Here is a 14089-nt window from a genome sequence, read left to right as displayed (position 1 = left end):
TAGCGTTTGTAAACAAACCACTTTTCGTTTGAATAATACACTCGGCGAGGTGAGGCACCGAACACAATGGCGAGACTGTAATAGTTTCCGTTTTGAATAAGAGATGTCTATTGTCTCCTTTCATATTGATTGAGTTCATCTCTTATATTACGACAAATACCAGGCTTCGGAAATTGTTTTCCGGTCAAATTATGGCTAAAGTTGATTTTTATGTCGAATAGAATTTACGGGTTGATATGTAGTGAATCATAATAAGCTACGGTATTGGTTTCTATACGAGCAGGTAGGTTCCGAGAATTTGTATTGAAGAGGTTCATTGAACGCTTCGGATAATGAAGTTCTAATAATAGCGTGGCAATATTTCGTCATCTCGGAGACGGCGCATGCTGGCGTGTGACAGTGACATCGCGTATCAGTGGAATCAGTGCTGTCGCCAGATATTTCGGTTGCACCACCAGCTACCGGACGCTTATCGGAATAGGGTATTTCAGCCTAACCCGTTTTAAAAATAAATAAACTGCTGCCCCGTCCGAATAAATACAAACCTCGCTTTGACACTGCTTCCTATAAATAACTGTAATGAATAGGCGGCTGGCGGTCCCGCAGCAATATGTATGTAATGTCGACGTTTCCTCGCCTGGATTTATTTCTCTCCTTATTTGAATATTTTATAATTGAGAAGGACATGTGGCTTTATAGTGTCACAGTGAGGTGAAACGAACGTTATGGGACGACCAGCTGGTAAGATGAAATACTGCGGAAAGCTCACACGAGGACAAAGAACTTATCGTTGTGAACCAACTGCGCCACATACCTAACTGTATACTATATTATATCGTAAGCGCACAACAACTTCGAAACCTTATACAACCATGTCTAATTGCCGTAAATGCTTATTTATAACTTAATTAATAGCAATATTAACCGTTACATAGATAACTGCTAGATAAGAATGTCACGCGCGTTTGAAAACTTGATTTTCTGTCATTATAATAGATTAATGCATATTGTGGCATAGTGAATGCAATATATGTCGTTAGATCGAATCTTAATTTTAAGAGATAAAGTATGATTCTGGTGATATCAAGTTACAGTTGAAATGCTAAACACCGAAAAACGAACAAAACTTGTGATACACCTGTAATTTTACATATGCACCCTTAAAAAGAAAAATAGTAATTAAATCAGTTAACGGTACCTGTACACCTTGTTCTTTACCCTTGTTTTAAAACTGTTTCCTTGAACTGAAATAGCACCTGAACACATGTAGGTAGGTGGCATGAACCCTCAACTTTATTGCCTACTAACATAAACCATCTAACCTAACTACCCATTCTAGCTTATCAACAAACCTAATATATCATAATATAACCGCAACATTTATTCGCAATATTAAATTTCTCATAACTAAAAGAGGAACGTCCCTATTTCCCATTTTCAGAGCGGAGCAGAATATTGGCTCTTCAATAATAGCACTTGTACTGGCTCCTAGTGTTTTCGATTACCACAACTTTTCACAATGTAACGTTTCCTCGACGTTTCGTGATATCCGAGGCGAGTTTTTGATTCAAGAGCACATATTTGGTGAGAGCCAACCAAATAACGGACCACACAGGGTGGCTCCATTTGTCTGAGCTCCTATGCTCCCCGAGAGATAACAAACGTGCTCGCCGCTCTCAGCTGCACTTATCTAAACACTTAACTCGAGCCATACACAAACAAAGCTGCACCCTAACTCACTTTTTACCACGAAACGTCTTTTTTTACCCTTTAGGGCTTCGCGGCATTGCATGCTTTGCGTGCCGAGTGCCTTTGTTTGTGTCCGGAAATTCATGCATTTTGCCGCAATGTGCAGTTAAAGGAAGATACTTTAGTGAAGAATGACCTTTCCGTTTTATATATGACGAGTCACCGTTCCCCGACAACAGGGGCCTCAATTACTTTTTACTTACCTCCGTCCTTTTTAGTGAAAGCATTATTTGTCCGCTATTAAATAAAACACATTACCGCCGCCTAATATAATTTCCAAGTATAAAAAACCTTTTAAGACAAGCACCTAAAAAAGGTGGACGACGAAATCTTTCTAATAACAGTTTTGGTCTTGTCCAAGGTACACGTCATCGGGCGTGACTAACGAATGGCTCGCCCTACAGACCCTAAATTCTGAGTCGTAAGTATCAGTGACACGACAGCGCCGAGGCCGGCCATCTTCGAAGGCTGCCGAACATTACCATAACTCTCACCGACCCATAAACGTAATTAGAGACACCAATAACACACCGAACACTTGAAACACATTAATCCCTTTTGATTGGGGGTCAACGATCTCCACTGTATATCAAACATTACGAGGCGAGGAATCCTGATACAGTTCAACTCGTTTAACAAAAAGTAAACAGAACAACCGTGACCACTGGATTATATTGTAAACAACATGTGCTTGGATATGTCGGAATTGAGATCTCAGATAAGCCGAGATAACAACTAAGTTAGTGATCTTATGAAGCTTAAAAGATTAGCGTGACTTATTACATGAAATATGATAAAAAATGTTGCTTAACTTCTATCGTCGATGGTCTCGCATGACATGTAAAACTCATAATTATCTATCCAGCGACTATGTAAAAACCGTACGTACTTAATTCAAATCTTATAACCATTAATAATCCATACGGAGCCGTTTTAACTTTGATAGAGATTGATAAATCTATTAGATATGACTGACGCTTCGTTATAAATATTTTTCTTCGAATTATCATAAAGAGCCTGATTTATTATACCTACTAGCATAAACACATTTAATGGTTGTTGACATGAAATAAATAAGCATGTATATAATAAATAATCACGTTAATTAACACATTTTCAATTATTTATGTAACTACCGTTTTAAATAAAAACATTATTTCACATTATCACTCAAATTGTTTATTTTCAAGTGAAGCATTATAAACTGCTTTAATAAAACCGCCAGTCAAAGGTGAACCGTATTTCTCCCCTTTAGCATTTACGCTGTAATCGCATTATAACTTGACAACAAAAACCGTTGGAGGATCTAACTTGTTTTTGCTGTACCTTTTTGCCACTTCTGTCGAGTTCATAGCTCTTCGTTTGGCCCACGACACTAACGTCTATAAACTCGTATATATTATTGCGGCGGCGAAACGTTTTTCTTCTAAATGCCGTAATCTTTTAGGTAATTTAACGACTAGCATTTTTATTAACCGACAGCGTTTGATTAACTTAACTGAATTCCATTTCAATGAGTAGTTATATCTTGGAACTATCCTGGTCTAATAAATATTATTTTTTAATTTTAATTGATTGACCACATGGCCCAAAGTAGAAATCTGTTCTAGATTTATTAATAAATATCAATATAGGCTACTACTTTTTTGTACTTATACTATTAAATAACGTAATGTAATTCAATCATCCTCCACTAACTACGATGACAAGCTATTAATTAAGCTGAGTAGCCAATGTCATACTCCTGACAACCTGTTTGACTTCTCACAGTTTCTAAATGCCAATCTTATGCATTCATCATTAGCGGACGTCACAGCCATTAAACGTGTAAATATTCACCGCGCAAGTAAACTGTTTTGCAATTCAATGGGTTGGTGCAAGCAAACGAATGACCCTTATCATTTGGCGTGGCCTGGTCAACCGTGCGACGGACGTACCGACCACTTTTATACGTAATAATTTATAAGCTACGGCCATCTTGCTGAAATATGGACATTACAGTCCTGCGGAACAGCGACCTGCTTTAGTTTACTTTTATAACAAATGAATATTCACACAACCAAGTCTTCGCTTACTGAATTCAAGCCAACAGTGATATAGCATTTTTACTATTTCAAATTATGAAAAATGCAAATTGCTAATTCAGCAAATTGCACGATTTAAAATGCAACTGTGACATTTTTTCTATGAAATTATAGCAAGTAATAAATTGCGGGTAGTTTCAAATGACACGCCATTATTTTGAAATTGAAACCGACCGTGGTTAATTGATAAAATATTACACATGGAATTGTCATTTAATACATTTCACGGACCGTGGGGCTGGTTACAGGCAAAAAATGTAGATGAGCCGAAATGTCAATCGTGTTTAATTCGAAAGTAGGGTTCTGCTGGCTTGCTGGGACATGGTTAATGTAGTGCAACAAATGAGTCGCGCCCTCACTCATCTCAGCGGTTTTTGTGTCCAAGTGTGTGACCAAATGCCAACCCATTTTTGTTTCTATTCTATACGTTTTTGGGTTGAAAATTGAATTGAAATTCTACTTAATGCTTCTATTTGTAATGGTTAAACTTGCTCACCCCTGCTCACTACATACTTCGTCGACTACCGCTATGACGAGCGGTGTAGTTTATATTGATTCCCAACTTTTACAGCGGTTACTGAAAGCCAAAGATAACAAATGGCATTCTTTAATCAAAGATTGTCTCTGTTTAATCTCAGAATTGTTAGAATGTATTTTCGTAAATTTGTATTTGTTCATAGCGTAGCGCTATCGCCCTCAGCAATCGCGTAGTTCAAATTAAACCAAATGCCCTTATCGATCGCTTTGAACTCGAAGTTATTTGTCTTTCATTAGGCTCAGATCGAGGAAATCCAGTAATGGATCCTCATTTGTATCTTCGTCTGTATAAATAATGGCGTCGGGCGACGATCCGCACGCCTCGCAGCCGCCCAAAACAAGTATAATTAGAGACATTGTTCCGGACTGCGACGCTTCCAATATTTAAACCCTGCCTAAACTGCTTTCAAACTGTCACTGTGTCATATTTATATTTTACAGAAACCATATGCTTACGAACTACCGTTTTTATTTTAACCATACATGTTCTGTTCATTGATTTGACCATCCTGGTACAGTAAATAATTTATTATTGTCCTTAGTAACACAGACCATAGCTGGTAGAACCTATATCAATATTATCAATGTATGCCAAAAGGGAATACAATCTATTATCAGAGTGGAGGGAAGGGGGGTTTGGAATGCGATAAAATTTTTCAATCAGGCAACCGCCGAAAAATATTTACAGTGTAACCCGAGGCAGCAAGCGGGAGGACAATATTGTGGAGCGATAGGCGAGAGGCGCCCGCGGCGACCGCGAGCGACGCCGGCGCGGGCCTTCCGCCTCTTTGTGAAGCCGACTGTCGAAATAATATTGAACTCCGGGTGAAATACGAGCGCCCGCGGAGGGACGCCTCCTGCGAAACCGTTTTTCCGTTTCGCTGAACAATAGCAAGCGTTTAGTTTAGGACTCTCTTTCCTCACGGAATCGGGTCGCACAAGGTGATAGGTATTACATTTTTATGTCAATGGGCGAGATAAAACCTTTTTATTATTAAATACTTTACAAGCCACATTCTCGTTTTACTCGCTTTAAAGGAAGAAGTTTCATGACTTGTGAAACAATTACGTTTCTATTTTATTTGCATGGCGTTCGCTTCAAATCACGGACGTTAGGTAAAGTCTTGCCGTTTTTGCCCAACCCGGGCTATTTCTTTCGGTATTTATAGCAGTACTTAATTTGCATTTCTCGGGTATTACCGTAATAATATCTTCAAACGACAAACTCCGTAATAAAAGGCTATCGCATACGACTCTCCGTTAGCTATGGAAATTGTAGGTACGAGCCGTGAGCCCGCCCCCCGCTGTACAGCTTGGCTAATGGAAAATTGTTTATCACTATCGGGTTTCTGCGCGTGAGCACGATTATTTACGTGCGGGCCCTAGCAGTCTACCCGCCGACCAGTAATTGGCCGCTTATTCGATATCGCTTCCATTCATTTCCAGCGATAAACCTGCCTATTTCTGCCTAAGGCGGGTTTACACTGTCCAGTAAGCTCCTAAGATCATATCGCATAAGATTATCTGTGCTTATGATTGCTGATCAGAAGCCATGCATTTTAAATAGATACTTAAATGCAAATATTCTGAAAGCCTCATTTTAACGACAGCTTTGAATCAGTGCATTACAATGTAACAGCTACGGGTATTGTCCGATTCGTAGCAAAGTTCGTAGACTCGTAGCAAAGCGTTTTGAAACTAAACCATATTTTTTAATCCGTTTCGGTTCCGTGATCCGTGCTTCTAACGTTAGTTAAACTAAACGTAAAATGTAAATGTTGGCACTTCCGTCGTCTGATATATTTCTAGGAAAATGATATTCGCTAAATATACACGAGTGGGCGCGTACTTGCGCTAGCCGCGAGCCGCGCTCTCCCATTCATGAATCAACTTCAACATTACCTAACCGCCACGCGAGACGACTAAAACAAACATCACGCTATGAGAGTTATTAATAAGAGTTGCGAGTTCAATGAATCCGAGCGTATGTACTGTATTTAAATCGCTGTATCATTCCGATGTGCACCGAACTCACACACCCGGTCCATCGCTACAGATTACTGCAGCTCCACATTTAATGAGCACAAAATCAAACCCAGCTTTTGCGGAAATCAATTACAATATCAATTTATATTTATGAACTCATCTAGCGATCTAAACGATTGTATAAACTTAATTGACTGTCATAGTTAGCCTGGTTTATTACCTCAACGTGTAATTAATATGGCCATAGATTAAACTCTCTGTAGAAAATTCCCATTCGAGAGGCCATTTTGACAAATGTTTTTAATTAATCCGTTGGGTGTGATCGGTGTCGAATAAGGCAGCTATTTAAGTGGACAGATTCCAGGCGTGGCTGACTGCGGCTTCGGTGAGATGTATGAGCGCCACTTCTTAGCTGTTCTGTTTATTTTGAATTTCCTTTTTTTCCCTTTTATGATTCTCGTCTGTGTAAATTCCTCGTTTCGGAATTCTTCAATCTAACTTTCCGCTTTAAATAATAGTAAGCAGTATGTATGGATGATAATTTTATTCAGTTTCTTTGTAGTGAAAACGTTCGTCGAGGAAGGAAATTGGCATAGCGGGGCGATGCTATTGTTATACATTTCGTTTTAAATTGGGGAGCTTTCTTGAATTTACACCCGTGACTTGCAACAGGAGGGTGCGGCGAGGGCTCTCCTCAGAACTAAGGCTACGTGTTTGTATCGATTGATCCGCCAAGTGTTTTATTCGTGCACCTTTTAATCTTTTTCCTTTATCCGATACTTGAATAAGTCTTTCAAAGGTAACCCTCGTTGCGAATGTTCGTGAATACCTTTTGCGTTTTAATTTGCGTTCAATATGAATTATGCGAAACAATCATCATTGAAAGCCTCGGCGAGTTCGAGGCGCTTATTTCGCGTTTATCTCATTGTTCTTCATTCAACCGCCGAGGCAATTAGTTCCGAGGTATCTTAAAATAAACTCGATAGCGATGTTACAAAACGTTGTTCGTTTTAAAATAAAGTCGATAACATCTCACGATCGTTTTCGACCCTCACAATGAATGTAGGGGGCGTTTTGAAGTCTACCACAAAAGGAAAACAGTTCGTTTATATTGAGTAACGTAGCCACACCTATAGGTCTACAACCATGTCGATGAAATAAGCCTGTATAATTTAGGAGTCTTTTAAATAAGGAAAAGTAATACATAACCAATGGCAATCTTCTGAATGTAAAGTTATTTTTCTTGCTAGATTTATTTCAGACTGATAGTTTTCTGGTTTGTCGCTCTAAAATAAAGACTTTTCGTGAAATTGAGAAAAAACACGAGTGGAAATTTAAATTCCAGAGGTTCAATTACATAGGACAAAAGTCGTTGCTCGTTGATAACATTTAGCAATATGGTGTCTATTGCATATGTCAAGTGCTGTACAAGTTTTTAGACGAAACTATAAGAGTCATCTGCAGAGCGTTTACGCAAATAGCTTTCGGCATGTTGTCGACAACCGGTCACACACCACCTGTTTCCCTGCAAATTATCTAAATATAATGTTGACATTTCAATTATATAACAAGTAGATAATATCACTTGGGTTGTATTTTGATAGTAATATTACACAATTTACAAACAAATTAAAAATGTATAATTGGCAGGCGTTGGCAGGCAGAGACATAATACTCTCTCGCCAAAACAAAGTGTTCTACTACTGCGCTAACGTTTGTGAATAGGTATAGAGAATTATAGATAATACTGGATAGAATAATTTTCATAATGTGCACAGAAATGTCTTTGAGAGAACCCAATGATAAAACACTTTTATTTACTTCGGTTATCCCATTAAACCAGTTGAGCGGCCAATCATTTTAGGACTAAAAGCGTTGTGGTTAGCCTCCGCAGGCCTATATTTAGGGGCGCGATGCAATAAAAGCACATTGCTGTCCGGCCCATTCCCGCACGACTGTGCAAGATAAATGGAAGGTCCGGCCCGACCGCGGCCAAGGAGACGCGTTCTCACGGCCCGTGCCTGCGTTTCTTTCTTTTTGTTTCATCTGGTTTCCGAGTTAGAGGTCGCCGTTGCTCGCTCCGAGACTAGAAGTGACCGCTGCACGCGCGATACCAGCGATAAAAACTGTGCGACAGCGGCGAGCCTCGGACGACTAACGAGCCTTCACTTACCTGCCGATGTTTTTGTAATGCGCCATTCTTATGCTACATTACGATCACCGTTACTTCCAATGGAGTTGCGTTTGCCGTCGGTAATAACAAACCTGATGCTGGTATCGTATGAGAACCGTGCGGTTCTGTGTGTTAATTAGACACGGGTCTCGCACGGCGCAACACCTCTGCTCATTATTTACCGCTTCATTAAGAGCTGACTCGCGACGAGCGCCTGTCAAAATCTCGCCGAACGCCGTCCCGCGTCCGTCCGCCGCTTGAAATATCGCAGCATTGTCCTACAATAACGCTGTCGTCGGCCTCGTTAATTGTCTTAGTCGACTCTCTCCTTCACGGGATCTTCTTTATTTGAAAGCGCAACTTTTGTGCTCGTAAAATAGAATGCTAGTTTCCGTCCCGGAACAAACGCATTGCGGTATTGCTCAACATTTCATTACTAAACCACAAAATCTCTTTTAACAAAAACAAAATGAGAGCATTCGGCTAATTTCGGTTACGGGTAGCCATCGTGCCTACAGGCCAGTAAACGCACCAACGTTATATTATAAACAATAAATTCCATTACTGTAATGATGATGGAACTAAAAAATCAATTTCGTTTACTGTTAACTATGAAATGTCGGCGGCATTGGCAATCAGTACTCAGATCGCTTGTATATGTTATTTTGTTATGATTTATGACATATTGGCATATTTTAATTGTGTATACCTATAAGTCAACTGATATCAGGTTTGGTTCACTATTCAATATCCATTGGCGAATAATAATAAATAGCCTAACCAACTCGAGCTTTTATAGGAAGGCCTATATTACTCCATCATATCTATTACTCACTCTATATTTAATTATACACTCATTAATTATATTTCTCAGATAATTTTATTTAATTAATTCTAATAGTCTATGGTAACCGGATCTGCTCGCAGAAATTAGGAGAATAAACTGTGAGAAACGAATCGTTATGAAGCTCGTCTAGGCTGAACTAGTAATTTAAGTTAATTATATGTTATTGGAACCAAAGGCCTATTATTCAAAATGGTTTGAAATCGTTGCTTTATGCCAGCAGGTGTACAATTTCAGCATTAAGTTCACCAAGGAGGCAATTGTGTGTAGGTTCAAGATTTTTATGCGCACATTTCCTTTGATGATAAAAATAAAATCCGTTGTACCTACATTCGAGTACAGTAAAGCACCAAAATTAAACATTATTAACCCCAGTATTATATACAAAGTCCACATAATATACAAAGGACGGCGGACATTTTAAAAGCCATTTAAGGCCAAAGTCTGCGTGCCGGAGCATTGTGATTTCTGTACACGTTTTAATGAATTCGTCCTTCCGAACGTTCCTCGGGCTCCTCGGCCGCTATTCAAAAGAAAATTACAGTCAAGAGCCTCTTCGAAACAAACCCTTTAGGAGTCACGCTTCGTTCTCGCTAAACTTAGTCCAATTATTTCTATTCTCCTTTTGCTTATTCCTTTATGCGAGAGGTCATTATATCGGCGTCAGTTGGTGAGCGCCTCGGACGCCACACCATATGTTCTCAGCGCGGCCTTTAAATTTAGTCGTGACAGTGAAGTTCGGATAATTGATTAATGGCCCATGGGGCGGACGTGTTTAAACGCTACGGTCATCGTTTTTTGCCGGAATCCCCGGTAATGATACGTTCTGATTGTCTCGAAGGGACTTTAATAAAAGAAGCGCCATATGGCGCGGGCCACAGATTCGCTCCGCCAACAGTTGGTCATAACATGTTACGACATCGATACGAGTTCTCATCTACCTGCTATCAACGGAAACCTGATTTTTTACCCATAACAAAGTTACGGAATAGAATTCCAACCTTTGAATTTACTTGACATCTGGGTCACCTACTTGTGAAATTTTTGACATATAATTTGTGTTTTTCCATCTGTTTTACTCGGTCCTAAATGTCGGGAGTAGCAAAGTTAAAATTGACCTACTTCAAAATAAACAATTAATAAACGTCTTCCCTGTTTACGGGGCCTGAAGGCCGCAAAGTTTTAAATAAACAAACACTATAAGAATACAATACCCGGGGTATTATAATAATATATATTAAGTAGATACCTGTAAGAAAATGTCATCATTAGATAAATTATGAAATTGTATGTTTTCAAAATTTCCTTATTATTGAAATTAGGGCTAAAGTTCATTGAAATCCTCAATGCTGACTACTTATTATTATTATTTTTAAAACTTCAGGTAAAAATTATTCGTCAAAAAAATTGTTCACTTGTACCCATTTCCGAGGTCTTCGACAGTCGACTTTAGCTTTAAATCCAGTATGTTATGTCACAGATTGGGTGGCGCGCCGATGTCGAGCGGGATGGGCGGGGGCACGCTGGGCAGCGGGCACTGCCAGCTCGCCAACCAGCCGCTGGTGATGCCGGTGTTCCCGCTGCGAGCCAGCCAGCCCAGCCCCGTCCCCGTGTACTCGCCGTCGCGGTTCCACATAGACAAGCGGTGCCAGCACCGGTGCACGTGGAAGTGCCTCGCCATCGCCATGATATGCCTCTGCGTCATCTTAGCGGCGATGCTCGCCTACTTTATAGGTAAGTCTTGTTACGTAAACCAATTTATCTCCTATCGATACTAAGAAATTGGTCTATGATTATTATTGGTCCACTGATGGTAAACTGATTATAATCGAACATTGCGGCTATTGGATTGAATAGTTTAGTCTTAGACTGATTTGGATAATTTTCTGTTATTAGGCACACCAAAGCATCCATTAATAAGAATCCCTTTATTTTCTTAAACGCTTTCTTCGATAGTATTCACATTAGTATTAGCATCTTACAACCTCCTTTCGAATTCTTAAGCACATATCTGCGAATGTAGTAATAACCACTTACCTACACCCAATGCTAATTTCTTCGAGATATCTGGATACAGATATCTACGCATCTTAAGTATCAATTCAAATCCAGAGAGGTGCTTAAAACCATGTATGTAAAGGTTCAACGTAAATGTAATTCGGTACAGATAACAGCTTCATTCCAGTAAGGTATTGAAATCCTACAAAATCGGAATCACAATCTCACGGAGTATCAATTTGCGATCGTTCAGAGATCACGTCTGCTTGTTTCCCACGTTAACATTTCGCGTGTAGGTAAACAGTTTTGAATGAGTCAACCATAAAAAAACAATGAGCGTCCTATCATCTCAATCAAGTTGAATGTTCTGTTAATTTGATCATTATTGTTATCTCAAGAGTTCGTAAGTATCACGAACAAAACTATGCAATTCATGCATTCTACGTCCATTAAGTAAGACGCTTGTTGCAATTCCCAACTTCGGAAACTTATAACTACTGTACTTAAGTTTGATTGAAAAGTTGCGGCCTGATACTATGAGCAAGCAGGACTTATAGTTATTCGTTCTTTGAAATTTACTGTTCCTTCAAGTATCCGTTACATTATACATAACATTGTAGCGAGCCTGAATCTACATTTCTTCGTAACTTATCAAAGTCCACAGTTAACGAGCTCAAACTCGGAATGACAATTTTAACTGGACAGTTAAACTAAATCCAACTGTCGGTTAAATATTGAAATATCCAACTACGAGTTAGACCGCCGATACATCTTTGTTTCTAACTTCACAGCGGGATGTACGAGGCTCTCGTTAGGACAGTATTTTTATTAACTCGCTCGGAATGCCGATTAGAATATTCATAACATTATTCTTTCACAATCCATTAGCGTTAGTGTACGACCTTCGTACCGACGACACAAAGTTTGTTGTAGGTACCATTATTATATCACGTAGGGTTAAATCCATTTCAATATTACGAAAATAAAGTAAATCGTTTTTTAACCCATAGGTATCGGTTAACCTTTTAGTAAAACTGACTGCCACGTTTGTTACAAAGGTAATTTAATTTAGGTATGGATCCACCGACTGCGGTTAAACAATACCGCAAAATGTCGGTGGTTATGCCTTTGTTGTCCTATCAAAAATATTGCCTAGCATTCAAATGGCTGTTTCGAATTCAAATTCAGAATAAAACTATTAACGTTATTACATGTCTGAACCTAATCCTGCCAGCTCGCAACCTGATTGTTTTACCAGATTACAAAGCAATGTAAAATTGCACTCGTATGCTTTTATCCCCTTAATGCCGAATCGTGCCTGAAGCGGGATTCCATCCAATTAAGGGGCTAGTTCTCGTACTGTATGATTGGAAACCGACAAAGGAATAGCCCTCGAGGGCTGCACAAGATTATATAGTCCCTCGGACTTAACTCTACACTGAAACAGTAGCAAAAATTACTACGGATTTATAAATTGCAACCTATTTGTGGACTAAACATTTCCAATGAACAAACGAAATTATTATTATTTATTAATTCTCCTGTTCTATTTTCATTGCACAGTTTACTTTCCTATAAAACATTTACATACACGTTATTTGTTTCTATTTACATTTGCTTATTGATTCATTTTCATATCCATACAAAGCAGTAATCATACGTCGTAAATGTTGTTTGAACACCGACTTCAATCAAAGTTGTTATTCGTGATGTCAAAATTCATGCTAACGGAAAACAACCATAAAAATACTTTTATTCATTTATCGTTATACGACCAAATCATAATAGAAAAATATTTCCATCATCACACCAGAACTCAATTACTGAAGGTGATAAATTCAAAATATTCACTCGAAGCATGCAAATGAGTTGATTAAACATTGATGTTTCAACGAAAACAGACGTTGACCATTAGTCTTTTATCATTCTTTGTTTAGCCGGCATCCACAAAGAGGTTCGTAAAAAACAAAACAAACATCAGAAAAATATAAATGATGCGCCTAACGTAAGGCAACGCGCTGCGTGCCTCGAGCCCGCGCGCCCATGTTAGAGCCGTTATAAATTATCTTACACTTCCACGTCCCATGTTATTTCTCTACGAATACATCAGCCACTCGCAATCCCTGCGTACCGGGTACCCGCCAAACGACCAATCATAATTTATACATATACGAAATGCTTCATAAATCGCAAAAATAAATCCCTGTTTGATTTAACGACGAACAACTAATCCCTTCCTCGCGGTATAATAAAACAATACATTACATTTTATATCTAATGGAATGGCACATTCTCTCAACTGCATGTAATGCTTATTGCCGCTCTGAATGTACCTACATATAGGTAGTAGCCAAAGCATTTTGCGCTAACGACGGAAAGACACGGAACTATACATATATATAGGACCTCACACAGTTGCAAAAACTGTTGTGGTTCTATATTAGCATCGAACTGATTACGATGCAAAACATTATGATTACGACAACATGTCGAGTGATCAAGCTAAGTTATACTTATGGTTACAGTTACAATCATTGAAAGTAGGCCATTATCTGTAAGTGATCACCAGCATTCCCAAACCACAAGCACACGACGCATCACAAAATAACATGAACCCGTCACGGGTCGCGGCCGCCGACGACGACGCAATACTTTTGGCCTATATTCGAACACACATTTACCCTGCCGAGCCCTCGCAATTACTATAACAACTCGAAC

The 14089-nt window shown here is 39.1% G+C and overlaps 1 protein-coding gene across 11 annotated transcripts in view; it reads left to right on the top strand.

Annotated features, from left to right (window-relative positions):
* Window positions 1-14089, top strand: part of Ten-a (Tenascin accessory) — a 265476-nt gene that overhangs the window by 229212 nt on the left and 22175 nt on the right. For 4 of the 11 annotated variants that reach the window (XM_049840909.2, XM_049840911.2, XM_049840908.2 and 1 more), the window contains one exon: window positions 10839-11107. In XM_049840909.2, the coding sequence (XP_049696866.1) occupies window positions 10839-11107 (269 nt within the window). Of the gene's footprint in view, window positions 1-2110; window positions 2171-10838; window positions 11108-14089 lie in introns of all 11 variants that reach the window. The other 7 variants (XM_021337407.3, XM_049840912.2, XM_049840913.2 and 4 more) reach the window with 3 other exon arrangements.

Source organism: Helicoverpa armigera, chromosome 10 (assembly GCF_030705265.1).
Source record: "Helicoverpa armigera isolate CAAS_96S chromosome 10, ASM3070526v1, whole genome shotgun sequence".
Lineage (NCBI taxonomy): Eukaryota > Metazoa > Arthropoda > Insecta > Lepidoptera > Noctuidae > Helicoverpa > Helicoverpa armigera.
Note: the sequence above shows the minus strand (reverse complement) of the source record. Positions and strands in the feature narration are given on the sequence as shown.